Genomic DNA, 17,229 nt, shown 5'->3' on the forward strand with positions numbered 1-17,229 from the left:
TCTTGTCCCGCGCCGCCCGCCGTCCGCCTCTCCCCGCCGCGCCTCCCCATTGGCTGTCCTCCCGGCTGGTGGGCGTGGCCGCGGTGGGACCGGCCCGAACCGGCTCTCCCCGCAGGGGAGAGGAAGAAGGAGAAGGGCGCTCTGTCAGTCCTTTCTTCTGATTGGCCGCGCTGGCCGGGTAGGCGGGCCATCTTGCTAGAGCGCCGCGCGATTGGTCGCTGGGAGGGCTGAGGGGCGCGGTCCGCCCCGGCCCCGCCCACGCCTCCGTGACCCGGCTTATAGCGGGCGGGCGGCGCGGCGAGGCGTGCGGGCGGAGATGGCGGCGGGTGCTGTGGGGCCGCGCGGCCTCTTGGCGCTGCTCCTCCTCGGCGGGCTGGCCGCCGGCGGCGCGGGGACAAGTACGGCACGGCGGGGCCGGGGGCTTGGCCGGGCTGGGGCGGGGGGCTTTAGGCTGGAGAGCCCTGAGGGGAGGCGGCCGGGGGGCGGCGAGGGGGGGGCCCGGAGGCGAGTGTGGCTGCGCGGGGCAGCTCTCGGCCGGGCCCGGGGGCTTGGCCGGGCCGGGCGGCTTTAGGCCAGGGAGCCCGGGGAGGGAGGTGGCGGGGGGGGTCGGTGCGAGGAGGGACGACCCGGAGGCGAGCCCGGCGGGGGGGGCCGGCTCCGCGGGGCGGCTCTCGGCCGGGGCCGCGGGTGGGGGCTGCGGGGCTCCGCGACGGGCTGGGGCGGCCCCGGCGGGGCGGGGCGGAGCGGGCGCCCTGCGGCGAGGCACGTCGCGTGGCGGGCGGGGCCGGGGGGGGCGGCGGGGGGAGCCGGACCCTGCGCTGCCGCCGCGGGGCTCGGGGGAGCGGCGGGGCCGGGCCCGGTGTCGGTGCTGCCCGGCAGCCCCGGCTCGGTCGTTTCCCGGGCTCCGGCGGCCCCGCGGCGCGGTGAGCCGGTGTCCTGCGGCCCGTCCGCCGCTGCTGGGCCGCTCCTCAACCGGGAGGACGGTGAAAGCTGCGGTGCTCCGGAGGTGCCGCCTTGGCTCCCCCTTAGTGACCACGGGAGTCTTCCTCGTGGCAACTTCTCCGGTTTCTGGGGCTTATGAGGAGTAACAGATCTCTAGGCTTTAAAACCTTAAAGAGATTCACATGGTGCCTAAGTTGGTAATCCCCTACCGAGGAGGCAGTGCCCGCGGGTGGGCTCTGGCTGCTGCTGGTGGGCTCCGGCCGCGAGCTGGATGCAGTTCTGGGAGCTAGAGTGGCCTCTTGCTGGGCGCTTCAAAGCGCAGCCCCAAACAAGCCGGGATTTGCCATGGGCTGTTGCTCTGACGTTTCGTTTTCTCACCTCTTGAGCTTGCATCAGAGGAGTGTGTGTTTGGAGCCGGAGGTGAGCAGGCTGCCTTGGCGAGCACGGCAGTTTTGTGCCTGGAGGACTCTGCAGTGTCTCCTTCAGACCTGGTGCAGGAGGTGCTGATGGTAAAAGCTTTGTGTTTTTGGGAGTGGTAGAAGGCTGTTTCTGGGTGTTCAGTGCATCAGGTACTAAAAATTTGTAGCCCATTTGTGGTGTCAGACTTTAGTGTCGTTGAGCCAAACCCAAAGACTGAAGCAAAAGAGTGGGAGGATTCTGAAAAATCCAGGGGTAGTGACAGAAGCATCTGCTCCAATATCTCCTTGCAGCAGAATTGCATTTTAATACTGCAGAGGAGGAGGGCAGGGGGGAGCCTTCTCCTAAACTTCACAATTGGGGTAGAATGTGGGCTTCATAAACCAACCTGAAACTGCCTGCATCGGCTGCTTCCCGCTCCCTGTGCCGCACTGAGCCATCCCCGCTCCGAGGGACTGGCACGAAGGAGAGGTGGAGAAGGCTGTTTCTGTCCTCGGTCTGAAAAGCCTCAGAAGGAAGAACTGCTCTGCAGGCCTGTCAGCTGTGTAACCCACATGTCCTGCCCCAGCCGTGGGGCCTTTGGGCTCGGTGTGTAATGATGCTGATTCTTTAAGTAAACAGAGTCAGGGGGCTGGAAGGTGAGGGCGTTCACCTCTCAACAGTGTTTAGATCTGGCTTTGTGGAGCAGGCTCCATGGGAGATGGTCCTTTTAACCCGCAGCGTCTCAGCTGTTGGTAGCTCACCATGCAGAACAAGCGGCTGAGGCATAGGTAGGTGTTCTTGGACTCTGTGCCCTCTGGGGAGGTATCCTGGCTGAAAACACTTGCCTTTGACCTCTTTGTGTGGTGATTGCCTCGTTATGCAGAAACTTAAGGAGAGAGTAGATTTTATAGCTATTAGTGGAAATGGCAAAAAGTGTCAGAGCCTCATGTATCCCCTTCCAAGGCCAAGAAACAAAGGTCATGCCAGGGAGGAGAGTGTACCCTGTGGGACGGTGCCGGCTCCCTGCCAGGCTCGGCTGCCCTGAGCGCTGTCCCAGAGTGAGCTCAGCTCACAGACACTGTTTATACCACAAGGACTCCTCCCTCTGCTTGGGGGAGAGGTTGTTTTTAGTTTGAAGGTGACTTGGGAGAATGTTATCTGGTCTTGTCTGCCTTCACCACTTTCCAGCTTGATCAGATACCACACTGTGCCCCAGAGGAGTGTCCAGCTCAGTTCTGTGAAGAATGTCTTGTTTTCATGAGCTGGCTTTGACTTGCAGCCCATCACCCTTGGGAAGATGTTTGAGTAGCTCTGATCAATTCCGGCGGGTTGATGGTGGCCGTGCTTGTATGGCCCTGGACTTGGCAGGCGCTTTCCCCAGCCTTGAGTGCCGAGGATTTTGATTGCCTGGTCTGCTTTGTGTTGAGAGGAGAGGGGATATTAATCCCATGTGAATGCGAATGGTACTTGCTGTTGTTACAGCTTGCTGAAGCTTTTTAGCCTGTCTGAACTGCATGAAGTGCCCTCTAACTCAGAGCAAATAACCTTGCAACAGCTTATTTTGTCAGCACACAATAATCACCTTGTATCTGTAAAAAACCCCTTGATCTTTACTAGCTCCCATTTTAAATCAAGCTGTAGTTAAAATGGGACAGGCTTCTACAAGTGCTGTAGACAGTTCCATGACTTTTCAAAATTAGGTGGTTGGGAGTGTTTAATCACAGGGCTGTGGTGTTAAAAAAAGCATATTTGGCACACAGGTCAGTTGTTCTGGAAGTGAAACTCAACGTATGAGAAAGTTGCTTACAGCTGGTATGTCCCTATGTCTTTTGGGACCCCCATCACCTCCTGCTTTTTAAAAATCAGTTCCAGAAGATTATTCTGGTGTCTCTGGGACAATTTTGTCATCCAGAGTCACTTGGAAACATTGAAACCTCTGCAAACGTGGGGTTGAACAGTGTGTTTCTGCATGTATCCAGTACTGCAGTCGGTGAATGAAACAGCAACTGAGGGTTTTTAGCCCTCGAGTTACTCTCAGACCTCTGTTTCAAGGTGCCTCAGTTTTAGGAAAAGGCCGATATTTAAGAGTGTGGTGGTCTCAGGTGAGGGTCAGATCTCTCCTTCCTTGTCCAGGCATGTTTATTCTTCCAGACTTTTAATAATTTTTCCTTTGAGAAATGTGGAATGGATTTATTCAGGACTCTGACATTTACCTTACAGACTTTTGTTTTTCTTGAGTTTGGGCAAACTTGGTTTTGTAACACTGATTTTGTTTCTACGCTCACAAAAAATGGTCATAGGATTTCTTATTAAAACATCTTCAGGCATTAAAAAAAAATTTCGCTCCCAAGCCCACCTCCTTTGTGCCTCCACGTCATGATACATATATGGAGGGTTGTGTACAATCATGAACTTTTAAGAGCTTAGTAACTGAGCAGATTCATTTCTTGGAAGCAGTCTGGGTGTGCGGGGTGCCCGTAAGCCCGCTGCTGGCGCATCTGAAGCGCAGCCAGTGCGCAGGAAGGACGTGTTGCAAGCTTAACTAGTTCTTCTTAAATCTGACTGAGGTTGAGTCACGTAAGTAGCCTTGACCCAACAGTGATGTCTTTTTCTGGAGCGATGTTGCTAGAGCCTCCCTTCCTGCCCCTTCCACGAAGAGCTCCCCTGGGGCGCTGCCCTGCTCCTGGCTGCTTGCGGTGCCTCAGGCAGCCTGCACCCGGGGTCGGCTGGGCTGCGCCGGGCTAGTGGCCTCAAGGTGTTTGGCAGCTCAGCTCTGCGCAGTCCAGTCCCTCACGGACCTACCTTTGGACTGTCTGTTTTCAAAAGCTGAACCCTCTGGCCTCTCGCTGCAAGACCGGTTTGAAAACTACCGTAGTTCTGGCCTGCAGCCGCTTCTTGTGCTTTTAATCTGTTTAATTCACTGCTGCAAAGTTATCTTGCCTGAGATGAAAGGTCTGATTTCACTGTTTGACAACAAATGTTACACATTTCCTCACCTGGCTTGCAACATCTTGCAGACTGCAAGACATTCCTCTCCTCCCCCCCCCCAAAAAAAGCTGCTATCTTAATATTGTGCTTAAAAGTATCTGCTGGGCATCTTGGAGTGATGAAACAGGTGTGTGAGAGCGGGGCAGAGAGCAGCCCTTGCAGCACAGCGAGGCCAGCAAAGGGTACGGTGTGTGTAGCAGCGGGTGCTGCCGTCAGCAGCCACCTGGCGAAGGTGCTGCCTGCCCTCCGCAGTGGGGCACGCGAGCGGGGCTGTGCTGCCTTGCTGCTGCCAGCCTTCCACCGCAGCCTGCGGCCGGGGCTTTAGCAGACCCGTGGGGCACCTCACCGGGCACAGGAGATGCTGAAATTGTCTGGGGACCGTGGAGGCGGGATAAGCCCCTGCAACAAAAATCTCTTGCTCTTGAAATGAGGGTGCTTGGAGACCGGGCGAGCATCAGGGGAAGCGTTGCAGGCTCTTGGTCTGCCCCGGTGAGCATCGTGCCGTAACGCCTTCTGTCGCAGAAGGTCGGCAATGCCATGGCGGCTGAGAGTCTCTTGTTTGGGTAGTGGCAAAATACTATGTGCTGGTTTGTATGTTCTGGTTTTGCAGCGGAGTCGCAGGAAGTATTGTTGGCTGGAGATGCAACAACTCAAAATAACAGCCCTGTCTGAGCTGGGCAGAGTTCAGAGAGTGCGGGGGGGGACAGGGAAGAGTACACTGATCTGAAGACTGTATGTGGCCTCTTCTCAATGGCTGAATTTTTTTAGCTTGTAGAGGGTGAATTCTTGCTTTGCACTAACACTTTGCACTAATACCTCTTCAACTCATAGCTGGTTTTATAAAGTCACCGCTGTCTCAAAAGAGACTGACTCACGACAGCGTCGAGTTGTACTGCGAGGCAATTGGCAATCCTATCCCTGAGATCCAGTGGTGGTTTGAGGGAAACGAGCCAAATGAGACCTATGCTCAGCTCTGGGATGGTGCACGGCAGGACCGTGTCAAAATCAACGCCACCTACAACCTGCACTCTACCAGTACCATCTACATCGCAAACCTCACAAGCGACGACTCGGGCATGTATGAGTGCCGGGCTAGCAACGACCCTGACCGCAACCACTTGTCGAAGAGCCCCAAAGTCAAGTGGATCCGTTCCCAGGCGAACGTTTTTGTCATCGAACGTGAGTGGCCACGCTGAGGCCTTGGCACTTGCTCGGACACCGGTGTCTTGAGTCTCCTGCCCTGCTCACCCCTGCACCTGTGTCCTGTGGCTCCTGAAAGCTCCCCTCACCCTCCCACCCTGGCTGTAGAACTGAGAGACTCCCACCCTCTGTTATCTCCCCCACCACCTGTGACTTGACCCAAAATGGCCCTGCTCAAAAAGGGTTGTGGCTTCCCAACCAAAATGCCCTTCGGCAATCCTGTGCCTTTTCTGGAGCCAAAGACCTGGAACCTACTGCTTATTCCCGAGTGCCTCCGAGTCCTGGTGCTGGCTTGCAGAATTGAGTCTTGATTCTGCGGTAGACTCTGCCCTAACAGCCACTGACAAACCAGCCCTTCCCTACAGCTCGTACAGCTTCTGCTCCTATGAACAGTCTTGCTTTAAGCTCGCTTTCTTGCTAGTGATACAAGCTGTGGGGAACACAACCTGCTTTGAGTTTCTTGAGATGCAACCGTTTTTGAAATGGCCGCGTCTGTGTGACACTGAATGTGATGTAGTTGCTTGTCCTGTGGAAGTGACCGGACTCCCTCTACTTACAGAGCTGGCCGCCGAGCTCTGGAGCTAACAGGCGGCTGCTTTGAGCAATAGAAACCTGGTCCGGTGTGAGGGAATTCAACATCCTGCTAAGGTCTTACCATGAATCCCGAAGTTAGCAGAGCAGCTGAGTGGTCTTTTCAGCATAAATGTGCTAGGGAATACAGAACTCCAGCAGACCCTTCTCCCAGTGGAATTTGGGTAGGAGGAAAAGCAAAGTGCCTGTCAGCCCTGTGCAAAAATTCTTCTTTCCAAGAGACTGAGACTGGGAGGAAGGGTAGGAACCGTAGTACCACCAGGGTGGGCTGCTAATGGCAGCCGTTTTCTTGGGCTGCCTCCTACAAGTAGAAATGCCTGAGTCATCTTATGTTGCATAATTTACCACTGTTTCACACATGGAGGCCCAGGATCTTTTGGAGTAATGGGTCTGTGTGTTCTCCCTGGAGTAAATCTAACTAATCTTGTGGGCCGCATCAGGTGATGCGCTTACTGCTCGCATAGGGTCTTGTTCACTACCCCTCGCAACGGGGGGTCTCGACTGCCGTCAATTATGTTACCTGGAGGCGTCTAAATCTGCTCAGATTCTGGAAGGTGTTGATACACAGAGTGCTATAGTGGCTCGTAAAAGCAGGGAGCCGTACTCTGCCCTTCGCAGTATGACCTTTTCCATTGCTTATTGAGCACTTAGCTCTGCTGGGGCTGCACCCGTTGTAGGGACAGCAGCAGGCTCAAAACTACCCAGGGCATATGGCAGCGATCCCTCTCGTGGTGGGAGCAGCTGCATGGTCAGCACTGGTTATCCCTAGGTGCAGTCAGGCCCTGGTCGCCTGGCTTTCAAGCCTCCTGTGCTGATATCATCAGTTCTGGTAGGAAACGGATCGCAACGGTAAGTGAAAGCTACGATAGAGAGAAGGAGCTGTGGGTTTTGGTAACTGCTTGCATTAAAGGTTCTTGGGCAGGCACGTGACCTCTGGGATACCACATGTTAACTTCAGTTGCATTATTTACAAATGCAGGTCCAGACATCAGAACTGATGTAACTGACGTTTCTGGCAAGCTGATCCTCAGCTGTAACATGACTGAGCCTTACACTGGCATCATGGGTCACGAATGGATGCGTGGGGACAAGATAGTGCAATCGGACGAGGAGTCGAGTGTCTTCACCACTTACACGTGAGTATCGTGGGCAAGGTCAGATAAGAATCTGAGCACAGGGGACCGTTTTTTTACCAGATGAAGTTAGTGTTTCCCGTCAGCTGAACTGGAAGCTAAGTGCTCGCAGCCTGGCTGAAAACGTAGGCTTTTGAACTTCAGAACATAAGATGAGCTAAACAAAAGTTTTGATAAGGCCCAACGTTTTCCCCTTTATGGGGATGTGGGGGCAAAAAGGAGGAGGGAGGGAAAGTTACATGCCACAAATATCCTCTGAGTAAGAGAAGTTCTGCTGCTTCATGTTTTCATGCGGGCGTTCAGCTGGGCCTGGCCGGTTGGTCGGGTGCAGCGTGGCTCGGGCTGCCGCCTGGCCCGTGCCTGCACTGTCTGCCTGCAGCACCGGTGCCACTGTGCTAGAGCGGTTCTCCCAGAGCTTTGAGGGACCCCTGCTGCGGGCAGGACATCGGCTCCCTGCGCCCCAGAGGCCGTGTGTGCAGCGAGAGACTCGGTGTACGTTGCCTCTGCCTTTGGGTTTTACGTACCTCTCCGAAGTCCAGCAGTTCTTACAGAACAAGCTGGGAAGCTGCCTCCACGTTATGGTCAGTGCACAGAAACTGCTTGCAGGGTGTAGCTGAGCAGAAGTGGGAATACCAGCCTTGCTGTAACAGTGCAGTGAGCTTTCCTTTCTGATTACAGTCAGGCCTGGCTGGCACTGACCCAGCAGCTGTAGAGGCATCATGTCCTTTTGTATGGCAGTGCCGACGTGCCTGTCTCCCCATAGCAACAGGGAGCTGAACAAGGATTAAAGTATTTATAACCCAGCCTCCCTCGCGTGACCTCAATTCTTTAGCTGAGTGGTTTTTGGAAGTGGGAAGCGCCATGCACAGCACAACTAACAAACAGCCTGTTGTCCCAGTGCAGCCACAGGACTGAAACTTTGCCTGCCCCTTCCCTTGAGTGGGTATTACTAAGCTGCAGAAAGAGATGTTTGTTGCAGTGCAGCATAATCCACTAAATCTCATTGCAGCAGCTTTACACAAAGGAAGATGTGAGAGTTTTCCCTATACTTGGATCAGTCTAGAGTAACCCAGCCTGGGTGTTTCTTTGCTACTGCTTTGCCATGTGTTTCAGTGGGCTTTCCTGTAGGGGAAGAATAGCCTTCCTCTGAATCGGTTGTCCTAAGCTCCTTGCCTGTCTCTAGAGGTGAACTGCAGAGCTGATGTCTTACATGAGGTGCGTGGCCAAGTCCTGGGTTGTGCTAACTAGAGGACCCTTCTTGCTGCACTTCAGATTCTGTTGGCTTTGCTCAGTAGGGTATCGTTTTTCAGTGAGCCTGGGGTCTGTATGGAAGAGGGAAGGGCATGGAGTTGGCCACTTCTGAAGTGTGCATACAGCGCTGCACCTGATGGTGTAATGCTGTCCTGGTGCTCCTGGTTTTCTTCATCTACACTAGCTAACAGGCCAGGTCTTAAATTTTTTCCCTTTGAGGCCCTGATGGCAAGTCTGCTTTAGGTTAGGGAGTGAAAGCTGCTGGCTTCAGGATTCAGGACACGAGATCAGGAGGTCTCAGTGACTGCTGACTTGACAGGCCTGTGTCAGACTTGGGTGTACATGAAATCCTCTTCTGCCATCCTCTGTGTGGGGAGAGACGGGTGGGGCGCTGGGTTGCTGTAGGTACATGGTGCAGCGTAAATACTGGCACTGGACTGGGAGAAACTGCCTATGGAGGAGGTTGCCGATGCTTACAGATGTCTGCTTCTGTGGGTCTGGAGTTTGGTATCTGTTTGTGGATAAGTCAGTTGTGCTGAATGCTTACTTGACGTCCTGTGCTTTGGCAGAATTGAGGGGAAGAAGGAAGAGCACTCTGGCATCTATGAATGTATCTACAAAACAAGCCCGATGATCAAAGCGCAAGTGAATATTTCAGGTAACTTTGTATGTTTGCTCTGGGCGCGAGGAGGGGAGTGGAGAAGCTGTAATCTCCTGAATGCTTTGCTTTGGTATCTTTTCAGCTTCTTGAAAAGCGGCTTCTAGCCCTTACTAAAAAGGCTGCAGCACTCTACACACATACTACGACTTGCTCTGTGAGGCAGCTCCGTTTATCAGGCAGCTGAAGTGTCTGAAGGGTCAGCTCTTCAACCTCATATTAAATCAGCCTTCTGCTGTTCCCACAAGAATAATGGGAGAGGGATAATACCTGGTGGGCAAATCTGTTTGAGTCTTTCTTGAAGGAGCTTGATGTGCTTTCCTCTCTGAAAATGCCAAACAAAGGGCAACTGAGGGGAATAGACCCCTAACGTATTTCTTACCCTGAAGTCACGTTTTACGGGTAACTGATTCTGGCTAGGTGGTCTGCAGGGAGTGCAAACCTATGTGTGTTCTATAATGAGGTGTCTGGTTTTTTCTTTTGCTGTAGTTGCACCCCAAGTGGAGGCATACAAGAAGTCGGAGCATGGGAATGAGGGGGACACAGGTGTGCTGACCTGCAAGAATCCCTCTTTCCCCCCGGTCAGCTTTTGGTTATGGTACAAAACCGGTCAGGAGGTAAGTGCTGTGGTTTGCTCTTTCTCCCCTTCTGCCTCCCCTGCTTCCCAGCAAAGAGGTGGAGGAGCTTATCCCATCAGAATTAGCTGTTTCAGAGCAGCCTCCTCAGTGCCATGGCAAGGAGGATTTCTGTAGTGGTAGGACAACGCATGGTGAGCGAGCAGCTCCCCTGATGTCAGCACTGCCCTGAGAGCTGTCTGTCTGTCTTCCTCCCTCCAGCCCATCATCAATGGTTCTGGTCGATACATTATCAAGTCCAGTGGCAACAAGACAGAGTTACGCATTCTTAAACTGAATATTGAGGAGGATACAGGTGACTACCACTGCAATGCCACCAACTTTTATGGCTGGAGTGCCGCTACGGTAAACCTGCGTGTACGCAGCCGCCTGGCAGCACTCTGGCCCTTCCTGGGTATTGTGGCAGAAGTCCTCATTCTTGTCACCATCATCTTCATCTATGAGAAGAGGAGGAAGCCGGATGAGGTTCTTGATGGTAAGAGATGCTTTGGGGTTAAATCTTTCTGGGTAGATCAAGTAACTTGGGTGCGGGCAAAACGTTCTCTTGGAGAACTTGGAGTTCCCTTTGTCGAATGGGTGTTTATTTGAGGGCTGCTTCTCCACCATGGTAGTCTTTACCAGTCTACTTCATCCGTGAAGTGGGAGGTAATTGCACAGCAAGCTGTGTGGTGGATCTGGAGCAAGAAAAGATTCAGTGCAGGTCAGCCTGACCCTTTGTCTCGCCAATTCCTCTGTACTTTGCTCAAGTGCTTCACATGAGCGTCTGCACGACTGGTTTTTCTTTGGCAGCTAACATTCTGGAGAAGCTGATTTCTCAAGGAGTAGAGCTTTTTTGGTGCTGCAAAATTGGGGGACTGTCAGTGGCTCCATAAGACCACGCTTAGCTTAAGTCAGGTTCAGTTCTTGGGTCTCTTGGTTCCTCAGATCCGTAAGTCCTGACTCTCAGATATCCTCAAAGCCTATTGCTATCTTTAATCTGTTCTGGAAATACCAGCTCCTCCCTTTCCTTATCAGGAAGTAGCTGCATTGTGTTAGCCCAGCCACCCCTCCCTTATCTGATCCAGTAAACAATGAAGTGTAAATGCTTGGTATCCTTCCTGCTTGCTGGGTCGGGCCCCTTGGCCCTCTGCTGGGGGACAGCGCATCAGGCAGGCTGAGTGGCGAGCAGTGCAGCAGAGGGACTTAAACCAAATATCCCTCCCCTGACTACGGGCCTTGGAGTTCTACTCAAGGCAGTTTTACAGGCAGATGCTTTGCCCTCCAGCGCTCTTGGCTGGAAGGTAGATGTCATCTTAAGGATGTTGTAGCTACATCTTCCAGGAAAAAAAAAAAAACTAGCCTGTGGGTGTTGGGTGATCTGGCTTCTGATGGCATCAGCCTGGTCCAGATCATGTGGAGTGCTGACCTGTCAGAGCTGTGGCAGGTGCTTTGACAAAGATGGGGTGCGTACACTGAAGTGCCCTCATGCTCCTTGAGTAGAGCTCTTAAGCTCAGGTTCCTAAGTGCTCGTGGATGAGGATGCAGCATCGTACCTATTTGACAAACATAGACAGCTTTACACTTTTCTGGTGTAAAGTGGTGTTATCTCCCCAAAAGTCTTTAGCTTTGCCCCTCTTCAGAGGAGGTAACAGTAAGGCACTGCCAAGCCAGCTCAGACAAATGCTGTTCCTCAGGGTGTGTGGTTGTGAATTGGCTGCTCCCTGTTACCTGGGATGGGGAGAGTCTGGCTTGTGTACGGTGTGATATTCTTGCTGGTGTTATCTTTCCACTCTTCCCTTCTCTGCTGCTGGGTGCCACCTGGAATGGTAAGTAGAAGATAGTTCCAGCCATGTTTCTGTATCTGTCCTCTCACCAGCTGTATGCAGATCTTGGTGCCCAAGGCAGTCCCAGCGCTTACAGCGTGGCCCTCACTGCTCAGTGCCATTTGATGGGAGCCTGGACTGTGGAAGAGATGTTGGGGAGCCTTCTGTTGGAAGGCAGCAGATTGCAAGGAGCTGGTGAAAGGCCCCAGGGCTTATCATGTGTTGGCAGAGTTGTTTTCTTAACTGTGCTGCTCAGTGTAGCAAGAACTTGGTGTGCACTGTTTATTTTGGTTTCACAGAATGTGTGGGGAGGAAGAAGGGTGTACTGCTGATGATGCTTAAAGCCTCATTCCTGAAACATCCTGTTTGGATTCACCTTTACTTGCTGTTAAAGCCTGTGCTCTGATCTGGGAGCCATCTAAATTAGTGGTGCTGAAGGGGTGGGAGCAGCAGGTGGATCGGTGGCAGCTGTGCTGCCCCAGTGGGTGGGTCTGTGGCTCTCTTTTCCAGTTTTCAGTACTGGCGGTGAGAAGGCTGGCTGGTATGCTGAGGATACAGAGGGTGGAAGTGTTAAACACATGTTACCAGTCAGCAATGCTGCTTCAGAGACTGCCCAGATGCTTCCCTGTGTAATTCTACTTCTCTGGCCTCCTGGGCTAGGCCCAGGTGTGCCTCAGGGCTAACGAGGTGCCAGACCTGACCCCTGCTGATGTGTGGTGGTGGTGACTTGGTGATCCTGGGAGCCAGGGCTACCCTGTGCCAACAGAAGCAACTGCATAACAGGAGCTTATGTCTAAGTTTGTGCCTTGTCTAAGCTTAGCGAAGAAGCAGATTAAAACTCATGCAGGGGGTGATAGTCTTCTGGTAAGAAGTAGCCCCTGCTCTGCCAGAGCCTGGTGAAACAGGAGCTTTGTGGGTGAGATGACCTTTTCGGTTCAGTCCTGTGCAGGCAGTAGTATCCAGTGTATCCAGTAACCTGTCTGGAATGCAGTCCCCAGAGTTTTAAGAGGTGGCAGAGATTACTTCTTGCGTGTTCTTCCCTGATGCTGTTCTTTCTCTCTTTCTATGCTGTCCTGAACGTGAAGATGATGATGGAGGTTCTGCACCACTGTAAGTACCTTGCTTTTTTTCTGTTTAGCCAGATTTGTACTAGCAGATCACATCCATCTGGGGAATCTGCTCTGAATATAAAAGCTAGCTGGTGTGGGAATAACATGCTAGCTTGATGGGTGGGAGATGTTGCCCTCGTGGTTCGTTTAACGTGGGCTGCGTCTAAACCACATATAGCACCGGGGGTAACACCAGCGTCTCAAACTGACACTGTTCCGGTGACTAATCTCATCTTGCCTTGTCTTGACCATCTATTTGGACCCGAATTGCATTAGTGAGTAGGGTGAGGCTTTGTGCGTTTTCTTTCCTCACTGCCCCTTTTCTCTTTCTAGGAAAAGCAATGCCACAAACCACAAGGACAAGAATGTCCGCCAGAGAAATGCTAACTAGGAGCAGGGGCCAGGTGAGTGCCGTTCCCGAGGGCAGAGTTGCAGCCGAGAACTGCCGCTCCCCTCACAGCGAAGGGCTCCTACAGCCTGAGGTGCCTGTCTGTAACCTGGCTGGAGCCCTTGATCAGCCGTGCAGAGGTCTGGCTGGCTGCAGCATCTGCAAAGGGTCTCTGGAAGAAGCAGAAGCATCCATGCAGGCAGAGGCTCTCCTGGCCCAACATTGTGCTGCAGCGCGTGGGGAGGTGGAGGGGAACGTGTGTGGCTGTGAAGTTTAGGCACAGGCCATTAGTAGCCTGGCAGGAACCTGCCAAAGCTGCTGGGACTGCATGTGGGGACCAGCAGCGTGTCTGGCCTCTGCCCAGACAGACAAGGGGCGAGGGAAAGTGTTGGACTCTACTGTGGGGCTCTTAAACATGGGAGACTCAAGGCTGCCTGATAACTCCTGCCCTGGGCTCAAGCAGGAGATGAGTCCTAGCCCACAGCTTTACTGAAGGGCAGCCTTTGTCCTGTACGGCTCCATCAACCCCCTCTAGCACAGTGCAGCCTTACCGGTACCACTGGCTGATCTGACTGGCTTTTCTTTCTCTTCTGCCAGGTGGTGTGTAGATGAAGAACTCGTCTGGACAATTTTGTTTTCTTCTGATTTTTTTTTTTTGGTAAAATAGCACCATGAAATATTCTAGTGCATCCTTGCGATTCAGTTACTTCACTTTCTAAAGAAACTTAAGTTGTAGAATCTAAAATACACTTTTTTTTTTAAAAAAAGAGTTGTGGGAGGGTTTTTCTACCTGTCAATGTAAATCCCTTGTTTCTGGTAGTCTAGGTCACTGGCTGTCTCTGTCCTAGGTTTCTCCATGTTGGTACAGAGGGGGTGGGCAGGAGTACAACTTATTTCTTCCTCACCTTTGGGAAGAGCAGGGTGCGTTGTGTAGGGCCGTTCTGAAATGCCCTCCTTGGCCCACCTCAGTGTTTGAGGCCGCTCGAGGAGCTGTGGATAACAGACCTGAACGTGCAGTGAAGTGTGTGCAGTTCCTTGTGTGCTGCTCCACTGGTTGTGGCTGGCATGGCCTGTGTTCCCAGCGGGTCTGTTGTCCTGCCCTCTTTGCGTGGGTCGGGGAGAAACTTCCCTGGTGACTGTTTGGAGATGACCTGATCTGACCGAAGGGCTTGTTGAGGAAGGTGGTTCTGTGTCTTTCCCAGTGCATCACCTGGAGCAAGGCTGCACCCTTCCCTAGCGTGCAAGCAGCATGTGTCCCTCGGCCAGGGACACCGGGCACATCTGCTGGTGCGGCTCCTGGGGAGGAGCGGGCGAGGGGCTCGTTCCTCGGTGTGTGCCACAGCACCCGGACCTGCGCACAGAGCCGTACCGTGTCGGGCAGGTTCCCAGCCAGCTCCACCAGAGCTGCTTTAGTTTACCCTCTTAAACAGACAACCAGGAGGCAGTGTTAGAGATGGGCACTGGATAAATGATTGCTGTTAACTTATTTCATGGGTTTATATCTCTTCTCAAGTTGCTACAGTGGGGGATAGGGGCGGAGTGAACAGGGGCTGCAGTGCTGGGGGACAGTTTAACAGCATGCATTCTTGTGCTTGAGCCATTGTGGTGTTTGTGTGACATTGGAGCCTGAGAGCAGAAAAATGCTCAGTGGAGTCTAATACCTTTATTGCTGGGTAGCGTTGAACTGTTAACACACTTCACAAATAAAGATGATTCCTCTCTCTTTTTTTTCCATCTTTGTTTGGGCTCTGGTCTCCCTTCCCTGCTGGCTGGACCCCTGGGTTGCCTGACCTGCTGACTCACTTCTGGCTCCTCTGACCGTAGAGCACAAAGCTGTGTCTCACAGTTCGATGCCAGCTCTGGCTGCCCTCTAGTCACCAAGTTCTTGCAGCTGGAGGGGTGTTTGAGCCTTTGCGAAGGGAGATGAGTGCTGCTCCCTGCTCTGCAGAGCCTGGAGAAGCGCTGGTCACTGGGGTTTGGGGACAGACATCTCACCCTGCTGCGCAGCAGCTCAGTGCCTTGTAGCTGTGGGGTCAAGGATCAACCCCAGCTTACAGGAGCCCGTGCAGCACATGCTGCTTCTGTGTCTCGTGCTTCTCTAAGCAGTTATTTTTCTTCATCCCTGCTCTGTCCTGTGGGGGAGAGTGAAGGTGTGAGGCCTTTGCTGCCTTTGTGCGCAGCATGGTGCCTGCGGAGAGGATGGGGTGGGGGGGTCCCCTTCCAGCTGCCAGCCCTGAGCTCAGTGGGCTTCTGCTAGTGCTCCTGCGCTTGGAGCAAGGCAGTGGGGGCTGTAGGCTGGAGAGGAGTCCCTGCCTGCCTGATCCTGGCAAGCATGTGAGCTGTGGTCTTGCTCTGTAGTCAACCGTTTCTCCCTCCCTGGGGAGGGGTAACTGGGGTCCATGGGTCTAATTGCAGGGCTGTGCCCGGAGAGCTGCTGCCTGCTGTGCCAGCAGGCTGGAGCTGTGGTGGCCTGGCCCTTCTTGATAGTGTTTCTGCTGCCTCAGTGTGTCATCAGGCAGGCCGGCCCTGGGGCTGACCAGGCAGCGTGGTTCTGCAGCACGTAAGTGGGTTATGCAAGCCTTTCACAGCTGGCCTCGTGCTTGTGGGTGCTGGCCTGGTGAAAAAATTAATGCGTGGCTTAATTTCCTTGATGAGGATGATGGGTCCCGCCTGACCTGGCCGCAGCACAAAGCACCGCTTGTGCCTTTTGTTTGGCGGGGCTGGTGCGGGAGGGGAAAAACAGGCTGGGGAGGGGATGGTGCGGCGTCGCGCTGCTCTCGGCTGGGCCCGCTCCCCCGAGCCGCACCGAGCTCCGCCAGGGCTGCCGTGGGCAGGCTGGGCCCGCCGTGCCCCGCTCCGGCGTGGGGAGGGGGTGGGTGCTCTGGGCACCGACGTACGTGCGGATCCCGCTCAGCCGCTGCCTCCGGACGGCCCGGGGTGAGCCCTGAGCTGCCGCCTCGCTTGGTCGCTCCAGTGTCTCCAGCCAAGCGCTGAGGTTAAGCCGCAGTGTCGGCTTTTCGGGGGCTCCTCCGTGGGCTTGGGGCCGGTGGCAGGAGGGGTGGTTAGGAGAAACGGGCTGTTGCTTGCAGACAGGAATGCAAAGCCAAGGGGGTGATTTGTTTTAGACCAAGCATGCTGTGACCTGGAGTGCAGCGTTCGGGGCATCCCCCCGGGTGGGGGTCAGCAGAGGGGCTGCGGCTGCCCGCTCCCCACCCCGGGCGTGGAGCAGGGCTGGCTCCGGCCGGGGCTGGCGTGGGAGCCGTCCGGCTGTGCTTCTGCACCGCGGGCAGCAGAGGGTGCCACCCGCCGCGGCCGTGTCGCCCATGCGGCAGCGTGACCTGGGACGGGTCGTGCCCTGCCCCGGCCCTGCGGCACCAGGGCTGCAAGAGCCGTGCCCCACGCACCCGGGGCGGCTCTAGTCCTGCGTCCGGCCCTTTGAGAGCGGTCAGGGCTCATCCAGCCCTTCCCTCCAGTGCCCCTGACACCTTGCAGCCCGGGGAAGCTGTAGTGGCCAGAGCACATTTCTGGGGCAGCGAGGCAGGAGGTGCTGGTCCCGCTGACCCGTTCTGGGCACCCAGAGCATCCGACCCTGCTGCGTCAGGCATAGGTGCGGGTGCCTGGCTGGGTGGTGTGCGGCTGTGGTTTGCCGGCCCGTGTCATTCCTGGGACACGCAGGAGCCGCCCTGTCCTGGGGAGTCAGTCCCGGGTCTCCGTTCCCTGCGCCCAGCCCGGTCGGCTCCTCCCGCCACCGGCTCAGTGCGGAGTTGGGGGGTCTCAGCCCTGGGGGCAAGGAGCCGGGCTGGGTCTGGGCTCGGGCAGGTACTCTGGGCTGTGGGAGGGTAAAGCCACGTCTTCCCGGTCTGCACGGAGCCCCCGTGCTGCCCGGCGGGGCTGCGGGGTCCGGGGCAGGGCCGGCGGCCGGTTTCCGGAGCCCCGCGGGGGGGGGGAGCGCCCGGCCCCGCACCGCACCGGGGGCTGCGCTGCCGAGGGCCGGGGCCGTCGGGGGGAGCGGAGGTGGCCCGGTCGCCGGTCCCGCCAGCGAGGGCTGTGCCGGCGGGGGGAGCTGCGGAGCCGCCCGGCCCCCGGCCCGGCCCCGCCGCCCGCCCCCGGCCCGCCCCGGCCCGCCCCCGCCG

General features: G+C 55.2%; 1 protein-coding gene across 1 annotated transcript; it reads left to right on the forward strand.

The window, feature by feature from the left end:
• Positions 1 to 241: 241 nt before the first annotated feature.
• Positions 242 to 14,830, forward strand: BSG (basigin (Ok blood group)). The gene is made up of 8 exons (XM_064469713.1): positions 242 to 398; positions 7,100 to 7,256; positions 9,074 to 9,162; positions 9,652 to 9,779; positions 9,999 to 10,272; positions 12,685 to 12,709; positions 13,042 to 13,112; positions 13,694 to 14,830. The coding sequence occupies exons 1-7, from the start codon at positions 317 to 319 to the stop codon at positions 13,097 to 13,099; spliced, it is 813 nt and encodes a 270-aa protein (XP_064325783.1). The 5' UTR covers positions 242 to 316; the 3' UTR covers positions 13,100 to 13,112; positions 13,694 to 14,830.
• Positions 14,831 to 17,229: the final 2,399 nt, after the last annotated feature.

Source organism: Phalacrocorax carbo, chromosome 19 (assembly GCF_963921805.1).
Source record: "Phalacrocorax carbo chromosome 19, bPhaCar2.1, whole genome shotgun sequence".
Classification (NCBI taxonomy): domain Eukaryota; kingdom Metazoa; phylum Chordata; class Aves; order Suliformes; family Phalacrocoracidae; genus Phalacrocorax; species Phalacrocorax carbo.

What these genes read in the sequence shown, in the direction of transcription:
- BSG (XM_064469713.1), top strand. Translation starts at nt 317, where the DNA reads ATGGCGGCGGGTGCTGTGGGGCCGCGCGGCCTCTTGGCGCTGCTCCTC. An exon ending in CGCCGGCGGCGCGGGGACAA is followed by an intron (nt 399 to 7,099) that starts GTACGGCACGGC and finishes TTACAAATGCAG; the next exon opens with GTCCAGACATCAGAACTGAT. An exon ending in GCCGGATGAGGTTCTTGATG is followed by an intron (nt 10,273 to 12,684) that starts GTAAGAGATGCT and finishes CTGAACGTGAAG; the next exon opens with ATGATGATGGAGGTTCTGCA.